General features: G+C 46.7%; 1 protein-coding gene across 2 annotated transcripts in view; it reads right to left on the bottom strand.

The window, feature by feature from the left end:
* GRK3 (G protein-coupled receptor kinase 3) overlaps positions 1–9,441 on the bottom strand; it is a 150,773-nt gene extending 141,332 nt beyond the window's left edge. The window contains exon 1 of one of the 2 annotated variants that reach the window (XM_032256697.1): positions 9,143–9,441. In XM_032256697.1, the coding sequence (XP_032112588.1) occupies positions 9,143–9,255 (113 nt within the window). In that variant the 5' untranslated portion in view covers positions 9,256–9,441. The remainder of the gene's footprint in view (positions 1–9,142) is intronic. The other variant, XM_032256698.1, reaches the window with a different exon arrangement.
* Positions 9,442–19,979: the final 10,538 nt, after the last annotated feature.

The following is a 19,979-nucleotide window of genomic DNA, read 5'->3' as shown; positions in this document are numbered from 1 at the left end:
GATCCTTCTGCCCTGGCCTCCCAAAGTGCTGGGGTTACAGGCCTGAGCCACCACCCGCAGCCTCATTTTTAATTTAAACTCTTATCAGAGGCAATAAAGATATGGAAAATTTAGAAGAAATACACCTGAAAATATAACCAGACATATTAGCATCTAAACAAGACAATAAAGATCGATGGACTGACTTAATGACACAATGCACAAATACTAACAGCATATTATTCCAGAAAGTTTTATTGCTGACATTGAAGAAACGTGCTGTCTTCCGACAGCATATCATTCCAGAAAGTTTTATTGCTGACATTGAAGAAACGTGCTGTCTTCCCCAGCCAATGGGATTTTGTTTCATGTTTTGAAACATGCCCCCTAATATCCTATGATTTTTTCAGCATATTTAAAGCTCACTTCCCTTGTGAAATATTTTAGTCCATAATTATCAAAGAATTATATAGTGCCTAGTACCTACTTAGCAGTCAGCAATGGCGGCTGTTGTCACAATGCACATGGAACCCAAACCTAGCTTCCAAACTCTGACCATTGAAAACATCCATCTCCTAAGCAAACTGGTATAATGAATTTTAAATCATTTAAGGAACCAAAACATTTCTCCTAAAATGGAACTTCAGAAGGACTCAACCACGCACTTGAAATAGAATTTATTACTCGCTTTGCCATTACTAAATTAATTATGATAATTTTACAGTTCTCTTTTTGGTCTTCATAAATTTTGATGATCTCACTCAGCTCAGTAATGTTCAGACGAATGAGTATAGATTACACACGGCTGTGTGCATTATAAGGAGTAACTACGGGAACTGGGACGTCTTCCTATAAAAGGCATCTTGAGCTAGAGGAGCGGCCTTCAAATATTTGATTATCTGCCACATTTGAGCGGAACTAAACTTGTTTCGCACAACCACAAAGGGATAAGAGATCGGTGCACAGACGATATTACGAGAGAGCTTTCTAATACCACAGTGTCCGAAGATGCTCATCAAAGATGCCATGGCTGGATATTATAGAGGGAAGTCAGCCATCAAAAAGCATAACTAGATTGGATGTCCCCCAAGATATTTTCAAACATGAGATACTACACTTCTACGTCATTAATGTATAGTCTGTTAATATCTAAGGAAGACTGAAATGACTCACATTATGCACAATGAAGCCAGGTACTCTTAGATCATGATTTTTGGTTCACTTTTCTGAAACAAAGACCTCTAAAGAATGAGTCAACTCTGCTAATTGCCTGGTTACACCTATTTAAGTAGCATGCTTGTGAACTCTTACGCATGGATACCACCAGCCCAGAGTCTACAGGATGCATAGATGCATGTAAGACGGAAAGAAAAGAAAGGGAGGGGAGCAAGCAAGACAAAGTGTGAGTGAGGTGCATGTTCTCACTCATAAGTGGGGGTTGAACAATGACAACACATGGACACAGGGAGGGGAACATCACACACTGGTGCCTGTCAGGGGGTGGGGAGCTAGGGGAGGAATAGCAGGGGGTGAGGGATTAGGGGAAGGATAGCATTAGAAGCAATACCTAACGTAGATGACGGGGGCATGGGTGCAGCAAACCACCATGGCACGTGTATGCTTATGTAACAAACCTGCATGTTCTGCACATGTACCCCAGAATTTAAAGGATCATAATTTAAAAAAAAAAAAAAGGAAAAAGAAAGTAGGAGTGAGGTATCATGTATAGAAGGTTCAAGACACACAGCACCACAATAAGCAGCTAGAAGAGGAAAACTGAGAAATCTAGGCAATTAACCTTCTTACGGGTCTGAGGCTCAACAATTGCTCTTCTCAGTGCCAGCCAATCATCTGGCTTTTCAGAAGTCCTCCCTCCCAAACCCACTCCCTCCTCCCTCCAAGCACATGGCACCAGGGCCTCCTTGCAAGACTGCCTTCATATTTGCTACTATTTTGTACCTTTTTAAAGGTGTACTTGTATCTCATACTACATAAAATCTCAACAACGATAACCCTATAGTATGTTTTTAATCATTGCTTTTAATATTTCTTCCCATCTTTTTTTTTTTTTTTTTTTTTTTTTGGAGAGGAGGAGTTTTGCTCTTGTTCCCGCGGGAGTGCAATGGCGCGATCTCGGCTCACCGCAACCTCCGCCTCCCGGGTTCAGGCAATTCTCCTGCCTCAGCCTCCTGAGTAGCTGGGATTACAGGCACGCGCCACCATGCCCAGCTGATTTTTTGTAGTTTTAGTAGAGACGGGGTTTCACCACGTTGACCAGGATGGTCTCGATCTCTTGACCTCGTGATCCACCCGCCTTGGCCTCCCAAAGTGCTGGGATTACAGGCGTGAGCCACTGCGCCCGGCCTCTTCTTCCCATCTTTTTTCCGATCTGTGTCTGAAGTTCGATGTGACTAATTTTTAATGTTTCCTATTATTTACACATGTATTGCATAGACAGAAAATGCTCACAAGACAGATTTTTATTGGGACATTTTACGATCAGAAAGGAACAGATATTGTATTTTACAGATGGAGAAACTAAACACAGCAAATCGAAGTGAATTGCAGAGGTCTCACCGCAAGTAGCCAGTGGAATCAGATCCTTACACCTGGCTCCTGATTTAGAACCTTCGCTTACACGACAGTTTGGCAGGTAGTAGGGATGGCACAGGAAGACGAGGGGCCCAGCAATGACAGTGGCCTTCTGGTGCCCTAAGGATGGAGGTCTTGGCTGTCTATTTTCACATCAGCATCGCTTCCTGCTCCTGACACTGTAGGAGAGGGAAATGGTGGCAAACAAGAGTACAGGTCCAAGGCTGGACCAAGCTGACCTTCACCAACTACCAATCACAAAATCTCTTCCAAAAATAATTTCACTGTGTTCACCATGGGCTCTTTCTATAGTGTCCTACATAGAAAGTATCCAAATATGTGTATGCTCCAGTGGAAGCAGAGAGGACCCAAAAGAAGGCTTCCAAAATTAGAAGACACATTTACAGGATATGAAGAGCCAAGTTATTACTTATTCTGCATTTCAGACCCATACGGCAATCAAAAAGGGCCCAGGGGTTGCGACTTCTAATCAATGATAAAAATAGAAGAAGAAGAATAAAAAAGTAAGAAGTAAGAGAAGCAGAAGGGACCAGGAGAGCCAGTCCCATTAGCATGCAAATTATTTACCATACAAATGATTCTGCAATAACAGAGTAAAAGTTGCCAAATTAATCATTTCCATTTCCCCACTGCCAGTGTCCGGAGAAGAAGAGACACTGAGAGCCAGGCAGACAGCCTACATTTTCACCTACAGTGGGGTCCACAGATACGTGACGGTATTAACAAAGGAAGATTATTTGAATGAGAAAGTGACTTTTATTGCAAAGAAAGCCAGAAATATTGTTTTTCCCTTTTACTCTTTTCCCAGAAATGAAAATTTCAGGAGAGGGGACAGCTCAGGCTGCCCTTTTTCTAAATACAAAGACAGCAGAAATCCTGTTTGAGACTGGGTAGTGAGATGGTGTATTACACAAATTCTCATTAACACCAGCAAGAGTGCACGGCTTGTGTTAAACAGAATAGGCATTTAACCCTCAAGCTCATGGGAAATAAGGAACAACCTGCTTATTCACTTAATCATAATTACCGTTTTCACAGGTCCCAAAGGAATAGCTATTCTCTATCAGTCTCTGAGGACTAGCAGCTGATCATAAGAGTACAAAAAGGATTTTTCCCCCAAATAAAAAAGTATCTCAGTTTCACCCATTCCTTGCAAAACAAGACATGAGGGGGTTTGTTATTCCTTTTCGGTAAGGCAGCCCAGCAAGACCCTGGGCTGGGGAAAGACCCCGGGCTGGGGAAAGACCCCGAGCTGGGGGAAACCTGGGTTTCATTCCTGCCTCTGCCACTGTCGGGTGTCACCTGGGCTGAGCTTTTTTTTTTTTTTTTTTTTTTGGGACGGAGTTTCACTCTTGTTACCCAGGCTGGAGTGCAATGGCGCGATCTCGGCTCACCGCAACCTCCGCCTCCTGGGTTCAGGCAATTCTCCTGCCTCAGCCTCCTGAGTAGCTGGGATTACAGGCACGCACCACCATGCCCAGCTCATTTTTTGTATTTTTAGTAGAGACAGGGTTTCACCATGTTGACCAGGATGGTCTCCATCTCTTGACCTCGTGATCCACCTGCCTCGGCCTCCCAAAGTGCTGGGATTACAGGCTTGAGCCACCGCGCCCGGCCTGGGCTGAGCTTTTGACCTTCCCTGAGTATCTGCTCCTTCTGTTAAACAGAGCTAATGCAACTTACCTGGTAGAACTATTGTGGGGACAAATGAACTAATTATGCCAACTGCCTGACAGAGGATAAACTCTCAATTAAAGGTGGTTATTACATTATTAGTTCATGGACATTAAACCCTCTCCCTTGCCAGGGCTCCAGGGACTCTAGGGAGGCCAGGCACCCGGCTAGCTATTTAATACTATTTGGCATTTCACTACTCTGCTGGCCAGCCACTGACTGAAAAAGACCTGTGCTTCCCTTCCTCAATCCTTGACACCATCGTCTGATAGTTTCCCTCTTTGTCCAAACAGATATTTGGCAAAGTCCAACTCAGCGTACTGGGGGAAACACTTTAAGAAGCTATCTCTAAAAACGCATTGCGTGTAAAAGCTGGAACTGCTTGTACCTCTGAGAGCTCTACGAGGCTCTCAATTCGAAGCATTTCACGATGCTCAGCTTCGGCAGATTCTAGGTCCAAAACTGATTTCGCCAGAACATCCATTTCTAAGAATTGACAACTACATGCAGTCCTTACATCTTCAAGTCACTGGCATGAATTAACTTGGACCAAGAATGAAATAATAACTGAAGGGCCAGAACAAATTATGTTTTGAATGTGTACTTTAATGAAACGGAAGCAAGAATGCTACCGCTGTCTTACCCATAGAAATACTCCTATCAAGCCAGGCGCAGTTGCTCACGCCTGTAATCCCAGCACTTCGGGAAGCCGAGGCGGGTGGATCACCTAAGGTCAGGAGTTCAAGACCAGCCTGGCCAACCTGGTGAAACCCCATTTCTACTAAAAATACAAAAATTAGCCAGGTGTGGTGGTGGGTGCCTGTAATCCCAGCTACTCGGGAGGCTGAGGCAGGAGAATTGCTTGAACACAGGAGGCGGAGGTTGCAGTGAGCCAAGATCGCGCCATTGCACTCCAGCCTGGGCGACAACAGCGAAACTTGTCTTAAAAAAAAAACAAATACTCCTATCAATAATAAGGAATCCTTCATTTCTAAAAGCTATTTGTGCTTTCAACAGGGACTTTTCAGTTCAAAATTAAGCTATGAGCACAGGAGAGTGAAGGCACAGAAAACTCTACAGCCTAAACAGAGAAGAATACCTCAAGTCATCCACCAATCACTTACTAATTGGAGCTAGAAAATCACTGAATAAGCTCCATGTCCACTACTGAAGAAAACTGTGCCACTTTTGAAGATCAAGTGCACGTGGTGGCTCCATAAACAGAAAGATGCAAACTGCCACATCATTACATAGACTGTTTAGATAGTTCTTCAAAGATAATCACCAACACATTATTGTAAAACACTTACCAAATATGTGTTCTATGCATTAGTCTATATGCTATAGTAATTCTTTGTTATTATTCTATATTCTGTGCATATAGATAATAAAGTTATCCATACACTATTTGTCCACGGTTAAATAAAATCTTCAAGCAACTACACTTTAAAGCAAAAATCCATCTTGGCCCAACTCTGTATTTCACACGAGTGTATCAGCTCCATGCAGGAAGGGGCTGTGCCTGGCTCACTGAAATGGCTTACAACTATGTACTGAACGCATGTCATAAACAGTATCATAAATGTCCTTTAAGGACTGTCAGTGCTCCTAGAAAATTTTAAAGAATCTTTAAAATGTTGTTTCAGACCTTCCTATCATATTGTGTGAATACTTTGAAAGGACAAGCTTTGCCATAGGTGATCCAACATTTGCAATGTCCAGTAAACAGAAATGAGACTCCAGGGGAAAGATTAAGTCAACCTCTTTCAACTACGTGTGATTTCAAGTCATCTGAATTTCATTGTTTTTTAAAAAGAGTAACAGTAATACAGCCTACAGTAAAAGTTGTCTGAATCACTCCACGGCTTAAGATGTTTACCCTTTGTAGGCCTTTGCTTCTGTCCCGCACATCTAAATGCTCCTGTTTTAAGTAAGCCTGCACAGAGAGTCGATGGGTCACAGTTTACTATTCCCAGCGGGTCCCATTATCAGCTCCATTAGCTCAACAAACATTTCAGTAAACTAAAGCAGCTATATCATGTGGACAAATAGTCAGATTTTCCAGGATTTGTACTCATCGGTTGGTTAATTGAATAACGTGTCAACATAACAAAATGTTTGCCTCTTGCCATCTCAGAGAAGCAAAGTCTCCCCTGGGCAGAACCTTCCATTTTCTGAGACGCTCCTGTAATGGGCAGGAAACTGCAAACCCAGTGTTTCATTTAAATTAGCTACACAGTTCGTTCTGTTGCTCTTCTGTTTAAAACTGTGGAAAAGGCAAAGTCACTAAAATAAGGAAGCACAAAGAATAGTGACTTCAAACGATTCACCGGAAATAAAAAAAAATCACTAGTGATAGACCAAAGGCAAATTAAAATGTATGTTTCTCATTCAGATACTAAAAATACAAATCTGAACATCTCTTTCAAGAATACCAAAAACTGGTGATCACATGGCTCACTCTATAATGAAGCTTAAATAGAAACTCTTATCAGAAAACATTTGACCCATATCCCTTTTACCAACAGCATGAAGTCATACCAGCCATACCAGCCGTTTAAGTCACTACACTGAGGCATTTTAACATGCAATTAACTTTCTTACAGGATCTAGAAATCCCACAACCCCCCAACCTCCAAATCAAATAGGTAGGCTGCTAACTGCCATCCAGTGGTAGAGAGAATTTTACCTGATAATCTCAATGTAACAGAATCTAACACAGCACAAGGAGTGACTGTTACTATGTAAATGGCTACATTACAAAATTAAAGCCAAAGCCACTAAGTAGAAAACAAATTAGACACTCAGGAGGAGGTTCCAATGGCCCAGAATCTGTTTTCAAAAGAGCAACAGAATAACAATTACTGAAGGGCTGTTTCCTAAAATTACTAGCTGGTTGATATTTCTCAATTTTAAAATGTCATGAGAAATATGCTAGCTGCCACTCACTCTCCCTTAAAAGAAAGCATTACCAAAGAACACCACCGAAAAACAAAGGCATTCATATTCATACTAGGAAGTGAACACCCTAAGCACAGAAGTATGTTCTTAAGAAGGACACCAAAAAAGCAGAAGTCACATTAAGTTCCAAACACCAAGAAAAAAAAAGAAAAAACTGAACAGAAGTTCCTAATTTTGGTAATATTATATACTACCCCAAAAAAATAACTGCCCATGAGTTGAGATTTATCAATTTTATATATAGAAACCCCACATATTCAGAACTCCCTGCCTTTGGGTGATGGAGGGACATTAGGAAAGAGAAAAAGGAATTTAGCCTTCTTCTATCACATTTATAGAAATGTACAGCTTTTTCGGTGAAATTTAGGTTTGATATGGGAGTTCTTGTTCTCTAAGTAAGTTTCCCATTTGACGGAAATTTTAAGCAGCATTGATTTTTTTCAATTAGCTTTAGATATGCTAGACCCTAGAACAGGGGTGTTAAATTCACCACACCGCAGACAGGTTTGCAGTTTTCCTTGATTTTCACTACTTGGCATTTCCTATCGAAGAGTAGCACACCCTGCAAACCCAACAAGAGGCATGGGCTGAGGAGGAAAAGCAAGCCAAAAATATCTAGCAAGCATGTCTGCATTTGCACAATTTAGCTTTTCACAACAAATAACAAGGGGACTGATATTTTCTGTATCATAGGGCTCACAGAAGGACTTGTTAAAAAGAAAATCATATGATGATCATTTAGCATTAGGTAACATTTAAGCAATCTTGGGTGCCTAACACTTAAAGGACTGATGATTTCAAATGAATGAAAACTTTGGTTTAGATTCCAATATTTCACAGAATTGCATGGTTTCAAATTCACCATAAAGAAGGTGCCTCTTTTGAGCATCAATTCCAAGAGCTATTTAGCATCACGGAAACGCATTCGCTGTACAATTCACGATGATGTTAACTAGGAAAGGAGCTAGGAAAAAAAAAAAATCACCGAAGCTTTGATACACTAAAACTCACTATTAACCTGACGAACTATTTTTTTCCGGGGAAGTGCTAATGATATGAACTACCAAAAAATGTTACTAGTTCCTTAATAATAAATCATTTAAGAGAAAATTGCAACTTGGTGTAGAACTCGCCGAGCCCCTCACCAATTCAATCGGGCCCTCCACTGATAATTTCACAACAAATTCCTGTCTGGAATCACCCATTCCAGTGCCTTTTTAAGTGAATCCCATTTCAATTTTTTAATAAAGTGCTACCAGCGGATCTGCAAGTTGAGGAAAGCAGCTCAGGTGACACACTTGGCACCAAAAAGAATATTGAGTGGTTCAAAATCCTGCCTGGGCACAAAACAGAAGAGGAGCCTAGGGAGGTGACTAGGCTTACGGACTTCAAGAAGAGCAGGCACTGAAAACAGCAGTTTAAGCACCTCCGACAACAAGCAACAAGCCTGCAATCCCCAGGTAAGCGGCGCAGAGGGAGCTGAGCGGATGGAGTTGCAAAAGGGACCGCAGAGCCCGGGAAGAAGGAGCGACAGGCAGGGAGCCGACAGGGACCACAGCAAAGCAAGGAAGAACCCCGGGGATGGGACGGGACAGGTCGGGCTGAGCGGGAGGGGGCCACAGGGATGGAGCTGGTCCAGCCGAGGCATGACAAGCCCTTCGCCGGGGCGCTCGCTGCGCGCAGGGCGCCGCGCTGGGCTCTTCGGAGCGCTCTCTCCCGGAGTCCCCCCACCGGCCCTCCGACGCCCCATTTCAGAGACTGGAACGACGAGGCCGACCCCGCAACGCCCGCTCAGCTCCGTCACCCGCCCCGGAGCAGCGGCGGCTCAGCGCCTGACCCTCCCGGACGCAGGGGGTCGCTGGCGGCCGCGGGGGGCGGCGGCGTGGGGGCCGGCGCGGGCCGGGGCGGCAGGTACCTGGGCTCGGGCAGGACGATCCTCTTGCTGGCGCGGGCGGCCGGGGTCGCCTTGCTCTTCTCCATGGCCATCAGGTAACTGACATCGGCCAGCACGGCCTCCAGGTCCGCCATGTTGGCAAGTGTTGGCGGCGGCGGCGGCGGTTACTCGGGACCCGGACGGGACGCGCGCCCGCCGCCGCCGCCCGCCGCTCCCCGACCTGGGGGGGCCGCCCCGGGGCAGCCCCCCCTCCGCGCGCCCCCGCACCGCGCGCGCGCTGCGCGCCCCCCCAGCACCCCGCGCGCGCCGCGGGCTGTAGCCCGCCGGGGTCGCCGCGCGCCTCCCCGCTCCGCCCCTTCGCGCGCCGCCCGCCGCCCCGCGCACGCGCGCCGCCCCCCGCTTCTTCCGCGGGGGTCTGCGGGGAGCGTGCGCTCGGCGGTCCGCGCTCCGCGGTGCCGGGTCCCAACTGCCCAGCTCGGCCCGCGCCTCCCGACTGAGTCTCTACGGTCGCCCTCCCTCGAGGTGGCCACGAGGGACTCCTCCTCCTCCTCCTCCTCTTCCTCCTCCCCTCTGGCTTCCCCTCCCCGTCCGCCGCCGCCGCCGCCTCCTCCTCTTTCGCTGCGCTGACCTCCCGCCCCCCACCCCCCGCTCCATGCTCTCTCTTTCATCCAGAGAAGCCCTGGGCCGGATGCCCACTACCCAAGGGGCATCGGGGAGCCTCTGCGCCCTGGACACAATAGTTCTCCAACTGGACAGTGTCAATCAGCATCGTCTGAGAGGGCCCCGGAAATGCATGTGTCCCACCTGTCGCCGCAGGTGGTGATGAAGCCCCCTGCCCCAGCCCAAGCTGCCTGTGAACAGCGCCCAGCGGGCCGGGCCCCTTGCTCGTGACCCTGAACACCGCCCCAGCCCCGCCGTGAGAATTCAGCGAAGGAAGCTGAAGAAAGTTGCGTGTCTCAGGCTAAGCAGAGCAAAGTGGGGTGAGGGCTCCCCCGCTAGGAACCGCTGCCCTGAGGGACCCCCCGATGGAAAAGCTCTCGGCTTTAAAAGGTCGCCACTCCCTTGCACCCAGGTGAGAGGTTTTAGTTTGGTTGTTGAAATGGGTGTTGAGAAATAGGGAGGGAGTATCCCAGCCCTTAGGATTTTACGGTCAGTACCGGAGACAATTAGGAAGCATCTACTGCGAGCACACTCGCACCACAAGGGTAATTTAGGGAAGTGGAAAAGCTAGATAGAGCCCAAACACCGAGACTGGGGGGAATTTCCAGCTTCCCGATCTTCAGCCTCGGTGTCTTTCGTCATCACTCCACCCTGCCTGGGGTTTTCTGTTGCTTCTTATTTTTCTACAGTGTACACACAAGTCCAAATACAGGATCCATGTGACACTCAGGCTGGAGTGGTGTTAAGGGACACGCAGCAGGCAGTCTTAGGAAGACCTAAGCTGGAAATGAATGTTCTAAAATCCCTTTCATTCACCTGAATTGGTGAATGTGTTCCCAGGAGCCTAGGCGTTGCTAGAATTTGAGTAAACATTATGTCCATAACTTACAGGGTTAAAGGGACCCACCAGATACAGTTAAGGTCAAATTTCAGATATTTCATGTAATGTCATTGCAGAATCAGCCTGATTCCGTCATCAAGTAGCCTGATTCCCTGTTTTTTTTTCTTTTTTTTTTTTTTTTTTTTTTTTTTTTTTTTTGAGACGGAGTTTCGCTCTTCTTACCCAGGCTGGAGTGCAACGGCACGATCTCGGCTCACCGCAACCTCCGCCTCCTGGCTTCAGGCAATTCTCCTGCCTCAGCCTCCTGAGTAGCCTGGATTACAGGCAGGAGCCACCATGCCCAGCTAATTTTTTGTATTTTTTTAGTAGAGACGGGGTTTCACCATGTTGACCAGGATGGTCTCGATCTCTTGACCTCATGATCCACCCGCCTCGGCCTCCCAAAGTGCTGGGATTACAGGCTTGAGCCACCGCGCCCGGCCGGCCCTGTTTTGTTTTCTATCCCACCGCGCCAGGAGACTCAATCTGATTCCCTGCTATGCCTGCCTTCGCCGTTGGTCAGCTTTACCATATGTTTCTCAAGACCCAAGGCACAGTAGGCATAAAGTTGTCCTGAAACGGACAACAGGAGTGTCAGAAGTAGGAATGGCAGTCGAAGGAGGTTGGTCTGGCAGTAGAAAGCCGAAATGACAGGCAAGCACAAAATATATTAATAAGACAAAGCTCTGCATGAGCCAAATATCAAACTTTCATCTTCTACCCACTTTATTTTTGCTTAAAAACAGGAAGACAGAATGTCTTGTCAAGGGTCACCCCAGGAGGAGGAGTAAATTCCCCAAAAAAGCAGAGCATAGTTTTATGATTTAATGAATACAGTTTCTCTCAATGTATCTGTTTATCATTTGAGCATCCACATGATCAGACCTGACTTCTGCCTACATTTTCTTGGTTGTCTTCAGTTAAGAATCTTTTGGGGGGCCGGGCGCGGTGGCTCAAGCCTGTAATCCCAGCACTTTGGGAGGCCGAGGCGGGTGGATCACGAGGTCAAGAGATCGAGACCATCCTGGCCAACATGGTGAAACCCCGACTCTACTAAAAATACAAAAAATCAGCTGGGCGTGGTGGCGCGTGCCTGTAATCCCAGCTACTCAGGAGGCTGAGGCAGGAGAATTGCCTGAACCCAGGAGACGGAGGTTGCGGTGAGCCGAGATCGCGCCATTGCACTCCAGCCTGGGTAACAAGAGTGAAACTCCGTCCCCAAAAAAAAAAAAAAAAAAAATCTTTTGGGTTTTTCTTTTTGCTCTTTTTCCCCCCCCCAGCAGTACGGTCTAGTAAGTTTGGAACAAGACACGCCTGAAATCAAATCCTTGCCCTATGCCTCTAGGTGGGTGATCTTAGAGGCAACCTTTTACCTCCTTGGACTTTATTGTTCTCATAGGAAAAGTGGTAATGAGGCCTTTTACCCCAGGGTTGTTGCGAAGACAGAGGAGAAAAAGCACATAAAAATGCATTTTGTCAGCACGGTGGCTCACACCTATAATCCCAGCACTTCGGGAGGCTGAGGCAGGTGGATCGCTTGAGGCCAGGAGTTCAAGACCAGCCTGGCCAACATGGTGAAACCCTGTCTCTATTAAAAATACAAAAATTAGCCGGGCATGGTGGCAGGCACCTGTAATTCCAGCTACCAGGAGGCTGAGGCACAAGAATCGCTTAAACCCAGGAGACGGAAGCTGCAGTGAATCAAGATCACACCACTGCACTCCAGCCCGGGTGACAGACCCAGTCTCAAAAAGGAAAAAAAAGGAAAATTCATCTTGCCTGGCACCCAGTAGATCCTCAATAAAGGTCACAGCACTTCCTCTATTTATTTTGCTTCATTTTACCCTGGCATGCTAGAGAAGATACTGAAACTAGTTGTTCACAGTCATTACCCTTGAAGCAGGAAGACCCCTTACCAAAAATAACATCTCCCTAGGGCGTTTCTAGGAACCAAAATGGCAAAAACAGTTGCATTTATAAACATAAGCAATTACTCTTTTGGCAGAAAGAACAAGGAGTCCAAAATGTGGTCCTCTAACCGAGGCCCCTACACCATTTGAGTCAGCTGATTCAATTACCCAAGGGTATTTTTTTCTGGTACTCATAGTGTGTGAACTTCTGTTCCCTGGCTGGCTCTCTGGTTGTCTCCCTTTCCCCGCCCCCTCTTCTTTCTCTTTTCCTTGACTCTCTTAATGCTGAGCAGCTTTTTGTGTTCACTGCAAACAAAAGGGGTTAATGACAGTGATGAAATTGTCATCACTGACCTGCTGGATCCTGTTACTAAACACCAGCCCCAGCCTGTAATCATTACAAAGAACAGAGAAAACAAATAGCAGCCCATTTGTACTTAGCTAATAATGCTCCCTTGCAAATAATTATGTTTCCCACCCCATCCCCCCCAGAGGATTTAAATGACTTAGGGCTCATTCTGCTTGTGATAATAGACAAAACTCCAACGTTCCCACAAGGTTCATGATGTTCTCTTTTCTTCTTTCCTAAGATTTTCCATCATTAGAGGAGATATTGCTGAAATGGGTGCATTAAAGTTTAGGCTTTCCAGAGGTTGTGTTTCTTTTTAGACGGAATCTCTCTCTGTTGCCAGGCTGGAGTGCGGTAGCACAATCTCGGCTCACTGCGACCTCCACCTCCTGGATTCAAGCGATTCTCCTGCCTCAGCCTCCCAAGTGTCCCGTGCGTTAAGCGCTAATCTCCGTCATGTGAGAGTATTTGAAATGGACATAGATGCTGAGTAGGAGCTCGATGAGTCTTCAGGTAAAGAGAGGAGGCCAGTAACAAGCCTGTGAAAATAAAGGAAGAAGTGTTGTCGGAGTCGGAGGCAGAGAACCAACAAGCCGGTGCTGCTGCTTTAGCTCCAGAGATAGTCGTTAAAGTGGAAAAACTTGACCCTGAGCTAGATTCGGAATCCAGCTTGCTATTATCGTGTGTGTAATTATGGCCAAAAGGACCTAGGAGATGGGCTGAGATGTCTTGGACCACCTTTAATTTTCTTTATGTAACAAGGAAATAAACAGTAAATTTTATTTTTTCAAAATTACAGGCACATGCTACCACACCCAGATACTTTTTGTATTTTTAGTAAAGACGGGGTTTCACCATGCTGGCCAAGATGGTCTCAATCTCCTGACCTCCTGATCCGCCTGCCTCAGCCTCCCAAAGTGCTGGGATTACAGGCGTGAGCCACCAAAGTTTCTTTTGCTAACAACTTGAAAGGAAAAGAGCTAGGGAACTGACTGGTCTTATTTGTTTCAGATTCTTTGCTTTACGAGGACTTCCTACCCTCGGAATCTCTGCACTATAAAATCTGGGTGGGGTGGGAGCTGGGAATGTTATTCTGGGAAAATAATCACAAATGAAAAGAAAATCAACTCTAAGACTCCAGTTAGAAGACTTTTGAAAACTGCAGAACATGACTGGCCTTCATTCATTCAAGTCACAATACTTGAAGCAGTCCTTGCTAAAAAGAATTTGATTTTGTAAAAGCAGTTTCTTAAATAGAGTTGCTTCTCAAGAAAACAACAGGAAATTGACATCCGAATGGTTTTATTTACAAACATCACACTCTGTAAACCTCTGCAGGTGTTTCTACGCTCCCAGGGGCCACTGTCCCATGTCACATATAATTTGGATCACAGTTCTGTTGGTTGTCACACACATCAAACAAATGGCTTTTCATGCTACTTTTATCCACAAAGCTATACAAACTTTAACGGCAGCTGTATGTATGGCAGCTTGAAAAAGATCTGCCAAAAGGTGTGATACCGAGCTTTGGTTTTCATAGCATTAAAATGATGTTCAATACAGAAATACTTTCAATATGTAAATGGAAACACATTTCTCCATGGGGACTCATGGTCAAGGAGTCACTCTAAAGAAAAGTCACAGTACTGTGGCTCAGATCATGGGCTCAGAAGTCAAATGGCCCGGATGAGAAGCCCAAGACCAGTCCTTCTGAGCTGTGTGACCTTAGACGAGTTGTCTAATCTCTCTGTGTCTCAGCTCTCTCCCAGTGTTGTTAGTGGGAGTGCTGTGAGAGCAACATTGTAAAAAGCGCTTAGAACTGTGTCTGGCGCACAGAAAGCACTCAATAAATATTGACCTGGCTATCTGCCGTGCATCATTACAGCATCTCTACATCATAAGGGTCCTGATGGGAAGAGACCAGCACTGAGAATGAATAAAACCGTGCCTGCTCTGACCTGCTCTGGCATTGTCTCCTAAGTGGGGTTATTTTATTTTATTTTTTTTTAGACGGAGTCTCTCTCTGTCACCCAGGCTGGAGTGCAGTGGCGCCATCTCAGCTCACTGCAACCTCCGCCTCTTGGGTTCAAGCAATTCTTCTGCCTCAGCCTCCTGAGTAGCTGGGATTACAGGTGCGCGCCACCACGCCCGGCAGATTTTTGTATTTATTAGAGACAGGGGTTCACCATATTTGTCAGGCTGGTCTCAAACTCCTGACCTCATGATCCCCCAACCTCAGCCTCCCAAAGTGCTGGGATTACAGGCAGGAGCCACCGCGCTCCACCCTCCTAAGCTTTTTAAATCTCACTTTTCACCAGTAACTAATGAAGGGATTGAAGGAGTGGATCCCCTGAGGTCTTTTCAAATTCTAAAATTCTCCAGCTTTATTTAATCCTGCAGTGAATCATTCTGCAAGGTAAAGAGTACTTACTCCCCTCAATAACATCTTATGAATTTAGGTTTCGTTGCACAGGGCAATACCCAGGGCATGGATCATTTTCACTGTCACCATAGCCCACAGATGACGCGGGCAATCCATTAGCTTGTTTCTGGAAACAAGCCTGTCTGTATTTGTTCCCCCAGCATCTACACTCAACACACTGACTTTGCCCAGTGTATGTGTTGGGTGGATAGTGAGTCAATGAATGAATGACATGAAGATTGTAAATTGCCTCAGGCTTCTATTGGAAAATAACCTAAAGGGAAGGGGGAAATTGCTACTTAAAACCACAAGTGCCACTCCAGGGATGCATCCTATGAAAGGAGGAGTGCTAACTGCCAGGTCCCCACTGGTCCTTGGTGCTGCTTATGGCCTGGAAGACCCTCCCCTGCAGTCAAGAGCCCTGACGTGCTTGGCTGTGCAAAGGTGGGTCTGGGAGCTTTAGGTGTAGGAGTGGCGAGAATTCACTCCCTTTGCCTAAGAAAGAGGACTTAGAGGGGAACTTGAAAGAGGGAGTGAGAGAGGGGGCAACAAGATGGTCTGAGGCTAGGCCCTCCATGCAGCGTGGCCAGCCTGGAGGTGGGATTGTCTGGAAAACATTCGGCAATAGGACATCTGCTCTTCTGTCTTCTGTGGCATTTTAAGTTCTCTACAGCCATGTCGTGTTTTCCTTACAACTTCCCAGCTTGTATTTGTAGGTACTTAGATGCAAGGTTACAGGGGAGTCAGGGAACCCAGGCTGGGATCAATACCAGGACTGAGATAAAGGAACAGCTGTAAGACCAAGAGAACAAGACCTCAGCAAAATCAGGGAATTCGGGGCCCGCCGTGGTGATGGGAACGTGGGCTCCGAGGAACAACAGACAGCCAAGGCAGGCCTTGGCCTCTCCATGGGAATGGACAGCCTAACTTGTCTCCCTCTCATGGAGTAAGAAGATGATCTCTGGATATGTGAGTCACAAAAGGCCAGAACTTTTCTGCATCACAAAGTCACCTCTGGCCGTTAGCCTGGTGGCCTTCCCTCCAGCATTCTGTCTGAAAGGATACATGCCATTTAGCTGGGAAATTATATCAAAACCAATCCAAGAAAGGCTAACAATGAACCCAGCCTCCTGAGAAAATGTGTGCAGATCTCCTACAGCACCCTCTTACAAGCACAGGTCATTTTGGAATATGCCACCTGGGCCAGTGGCAGCTAGCACTGAGCAAATCCACCCCCAACGCTCAGAGCCCGTCTTTTCCTGTCCTGGTCAGGTCTGTTACTTCTCTCTTGATCAGCAGAAATGACTCCCAAACTACTCAGCACAGAGCAGCTCATGAGTATAGATTCAAATAGGTCATACTGAATTATGAAATCAGCCTGCCTGGGCCAGACCTGGCATAACCCTGATCCCAAAGGACCACCCCTACCCTCCCCTGGGAACCACCAGAAAAGTGGTCACATACACCTAAGATATGCTCGCCACCAGCGCCCCAGACCCTTATGTGCTGAAATTGCCAACATGCAGATTCGGATTCAGAGGTCCAGTCGGAGCCTGAGAATCTGCACTCTCTGCAAGCCCCCAGGTGGTGCTAACACAGCAGAAACATTGGCATCTTAGGCCCCACCACGGACCTAACTAAAGCCAAGTCTTCCCTGGAACAAGATGCCCAGGCTGTCTCCCACCCTGAAGTTGTTCACGCTAGCCTCACTTAGGGGAGGGAGTTCCAGATTAGAGAAAGGTCAGATCACCAGAGGCCAAATGGGCAGCCACCAGAGTGAGGAGGAGAGGAGGGAGGGGCAGATCAGAGAGGTCAGCAGGACTAGATTCCGCAGCACCTGGAGCCACAGTGGGGAATTGAAGCTGTCCTCGAGGCACTAGGAAGCCAGTGGAAGGTTTCCAAGAGGAGAGTGACAAAATCAGAAGGAACTTTTTTTTTTGAGGGAACATTTTATAGGATCCTTCTGGCTGGGGGATACAGGACCAGTTGGGGGCGGGAAAGGTGAATTAAGGGAGGTCCTAGAGGGATCTAGGGTAGTAGTCCAGTCTAAGAGACCTAGATGAGGATAGCTGCAATAAGTAGACAAGCACATCACACGTGGTGTGATTTGCAGGCCTCTGAAGCGGTCAAGTACAAAGGAAAAGCCCTCCCACTTTCCCTTCTCCCTGGAACAGATCTGTCTGTCTTCTCTCCCGGAAGGTGCCCACAGGTTGCCAACTCCTTGTTCTGTTTCCTAACCCTCCCTCCTTCAATCCATCTGGCACTTCCCTGACCCTGCTCAGAAACCTTCAATAGCTCCCCATTGCCTGCCAAATGATCTACAAACTCCTCCGCCCACACTTTTATGTTCTACTTCTATTTCTGCCTGACCCATGACATCGTAGTTCACGCTTTCATTCATGCAACAAATATTTATTGAGTACCGTCAACATGGAAGGCACTAAAAAGAAATCGCTCATCTGCCAAGGCACATAGTCAATTTCAGGAGGCTTATAGCCACGCTGAAATGCTCTCCCAGCTAAGCGCTCTGACTGTAGCAAATGGCAATAATGATAGACAACAGTTATGAAACGCTGTGTGCCAACTATCATGTCAGACACTTTGTGGGACTATCTTAATAACGTTCCTCAGACACGTATAATGGAGAGGGGTGGCCTCATTTTGTTTTGTTTGTTTGAGACAGGGTCTCAGTCTGTCACCAAGGCTGGAGCGCAGGGGTGTGACCTCAGCTCACTGTAGCCTCAATCTCCTGGGTTTAAGCAATCTTCCCACTTGAGTCTCCCAAGTAGCTAAGACCACAGGTATGTGCCACCACGCCTGGCTAGTCTTTTTGTTTTCTGGGGGATGTTACCATGTGGCCCAGGCTGATCTTGAACTCCTGAGTTCAAGCGATCCACCTGCCTCGGCCTCCCAAAGTGCCAGGATTACAGGCGTGAGCCACTGCACCTGGCCGGTTGGCCTCATTTTAGCCGAAAGAAAAATCTCAAGTCACTTGGAAAATAAGTGCAACAACTAAACTCAGGCCGTCTCAACCCAGGGCTTGCCCTTTAGCCCTTGTCCTCTGAATGTCCTTGTACTGTAAGTCATGGGGCTGTGAGTGAGAAACGTAAAATAGGCGTGTTAAAGTGCACAGTAAAACCCCGTCCGAATTCTCTTTCCAGCTTACCTCCTTCCTGCTACTCCCAAGTCCCCTCACGAAGCCAGGGTCACATCGGCCAAGTGATGGCAGCCTTGAGGGTTCTGTCCTCCTTTTCCCTTCGTCTGAAACACTCTCCTTCAAGGCCTTTTTTGGGGCGGGGGGTGGGGGCCTCTCACCGTTCAGCTGTTGGCTCAGATATCACCCCGGCATCTCTGGGAGAGAATGAGACACTTGTAGGCAATAATGGAAATCTGTCAAAAATTCTCTTGGAGGCTCGTGTCATGTCCTAAGCTCTTTTCTCTGGTTTCCTTTTCACTGTCTTCCTCTCTACTCCCTCCCACCTCACCTTGCCCCATTAGCCCCCCAGGAACAAGTGCCCCTGTCTTCTCCTCCATGTTCTCCTCCCTAATCAAAAGCTACTCCCATCAAAAGCTGTCCTACCTGCCATATATGCCTTAGTGTGAATTTGTTGGTAGATCGACTTTTATGGAAATGTCTGTGTTTTTTTCAAATTTTTATTTATTTTTGTTGTTGTTGTTGTTGTGTTTAGACCGAGTCTTGCTCCGTCACCTAGGCTGGAGTGCAGTGGCACGAGCTCAGCTCCCTGCAACCTCCACCTCCACTGCCGCCTCCTGGGTTCAAGTGCTTCTCCTGCCTCAGCCTCCCGAGTAGCTGGGATTACAGGCATGCGCCACCACACCCAGCTAATTTTTTGTATTTTTAATAGAGACAGAATTTCACCATGTTGTCCAGGCTGGTCTCACACTCCTCCTGGCCTCAAGTGATCTGCCCGCCTAGGCCTCCCAAAATGCAGGGATTACATTACAGGCGTGAACCACCCGGCCAGGAAGTCTGAATTTTAAAACATATGCTTGATTATAAAATAGTAGGGTTTGCCTTTCTTAAAGGACTTTCGTACAACAGGATTGCTGTGTCAGTGTGTGTGTGTGTGTGTGTGTGTGTGTGTGTGTGTGTGTGTGTGTGTGTGTGGTGTGTGTGTGTGATGTGTTAGGGTCAGCAGGCTTTTCCTCAACCGCAGGAATCATTCAGGCTGACTTTGTTCTGCTGGAATAATTTCAGGCATTGTGGTATGCTTATGAAAGAGGATGACGTTAAAGTAAGGACGCCCTCAATTTGAATCTTGCTTCTAACAGTACTCAAATGATCTTAGACTAAGTGACTTCTCTCTGAATCCAGTTGTCTCCTTTATAATTTGAGGCTAATTAGCTATTGTAAAGATAATTGCAAGGGCTGGATGAGATCCCAGGACACACGATAAGGGCTCAGTGGGGCCGGAACGCATGAAGTCCTCTTTGATGCAATCAGGCCTGAGGGACCCCATGCCTGGGCTCAAAGACACCTACATGCACTCCCAGGGCCCCTACTACTCATGATTGTTTCTGGAAAGAACCAAGCATGGAACTTGGCAGGAGACCACAAAACATCCTGGAATCCTGGTCACTGTCGAATCTAGAATGCTGTCCTCCAGAGAATTACA

The sequence above is a fragment of the Sapajus apella genome, unplaced genomic scaffold (genome assembly GCF_009761245.1).
Source record: "Sapajus apella isolate SASKATOON/1434 unplaced genomic scaffold, GSC_monkey_1.0 scaffold95, whole genome shotgun sequence".
NCBI lineage: Eukaryota > Metazoa > Chordata > Mammalia > Primates > Cebidae > Sapajus > Sapajus apella.
The sequence above is the reverse complement of the archived record's forward strand: the minus strand, read 5'-3'. Positions and strand labels throughout refer to the sequence as shown.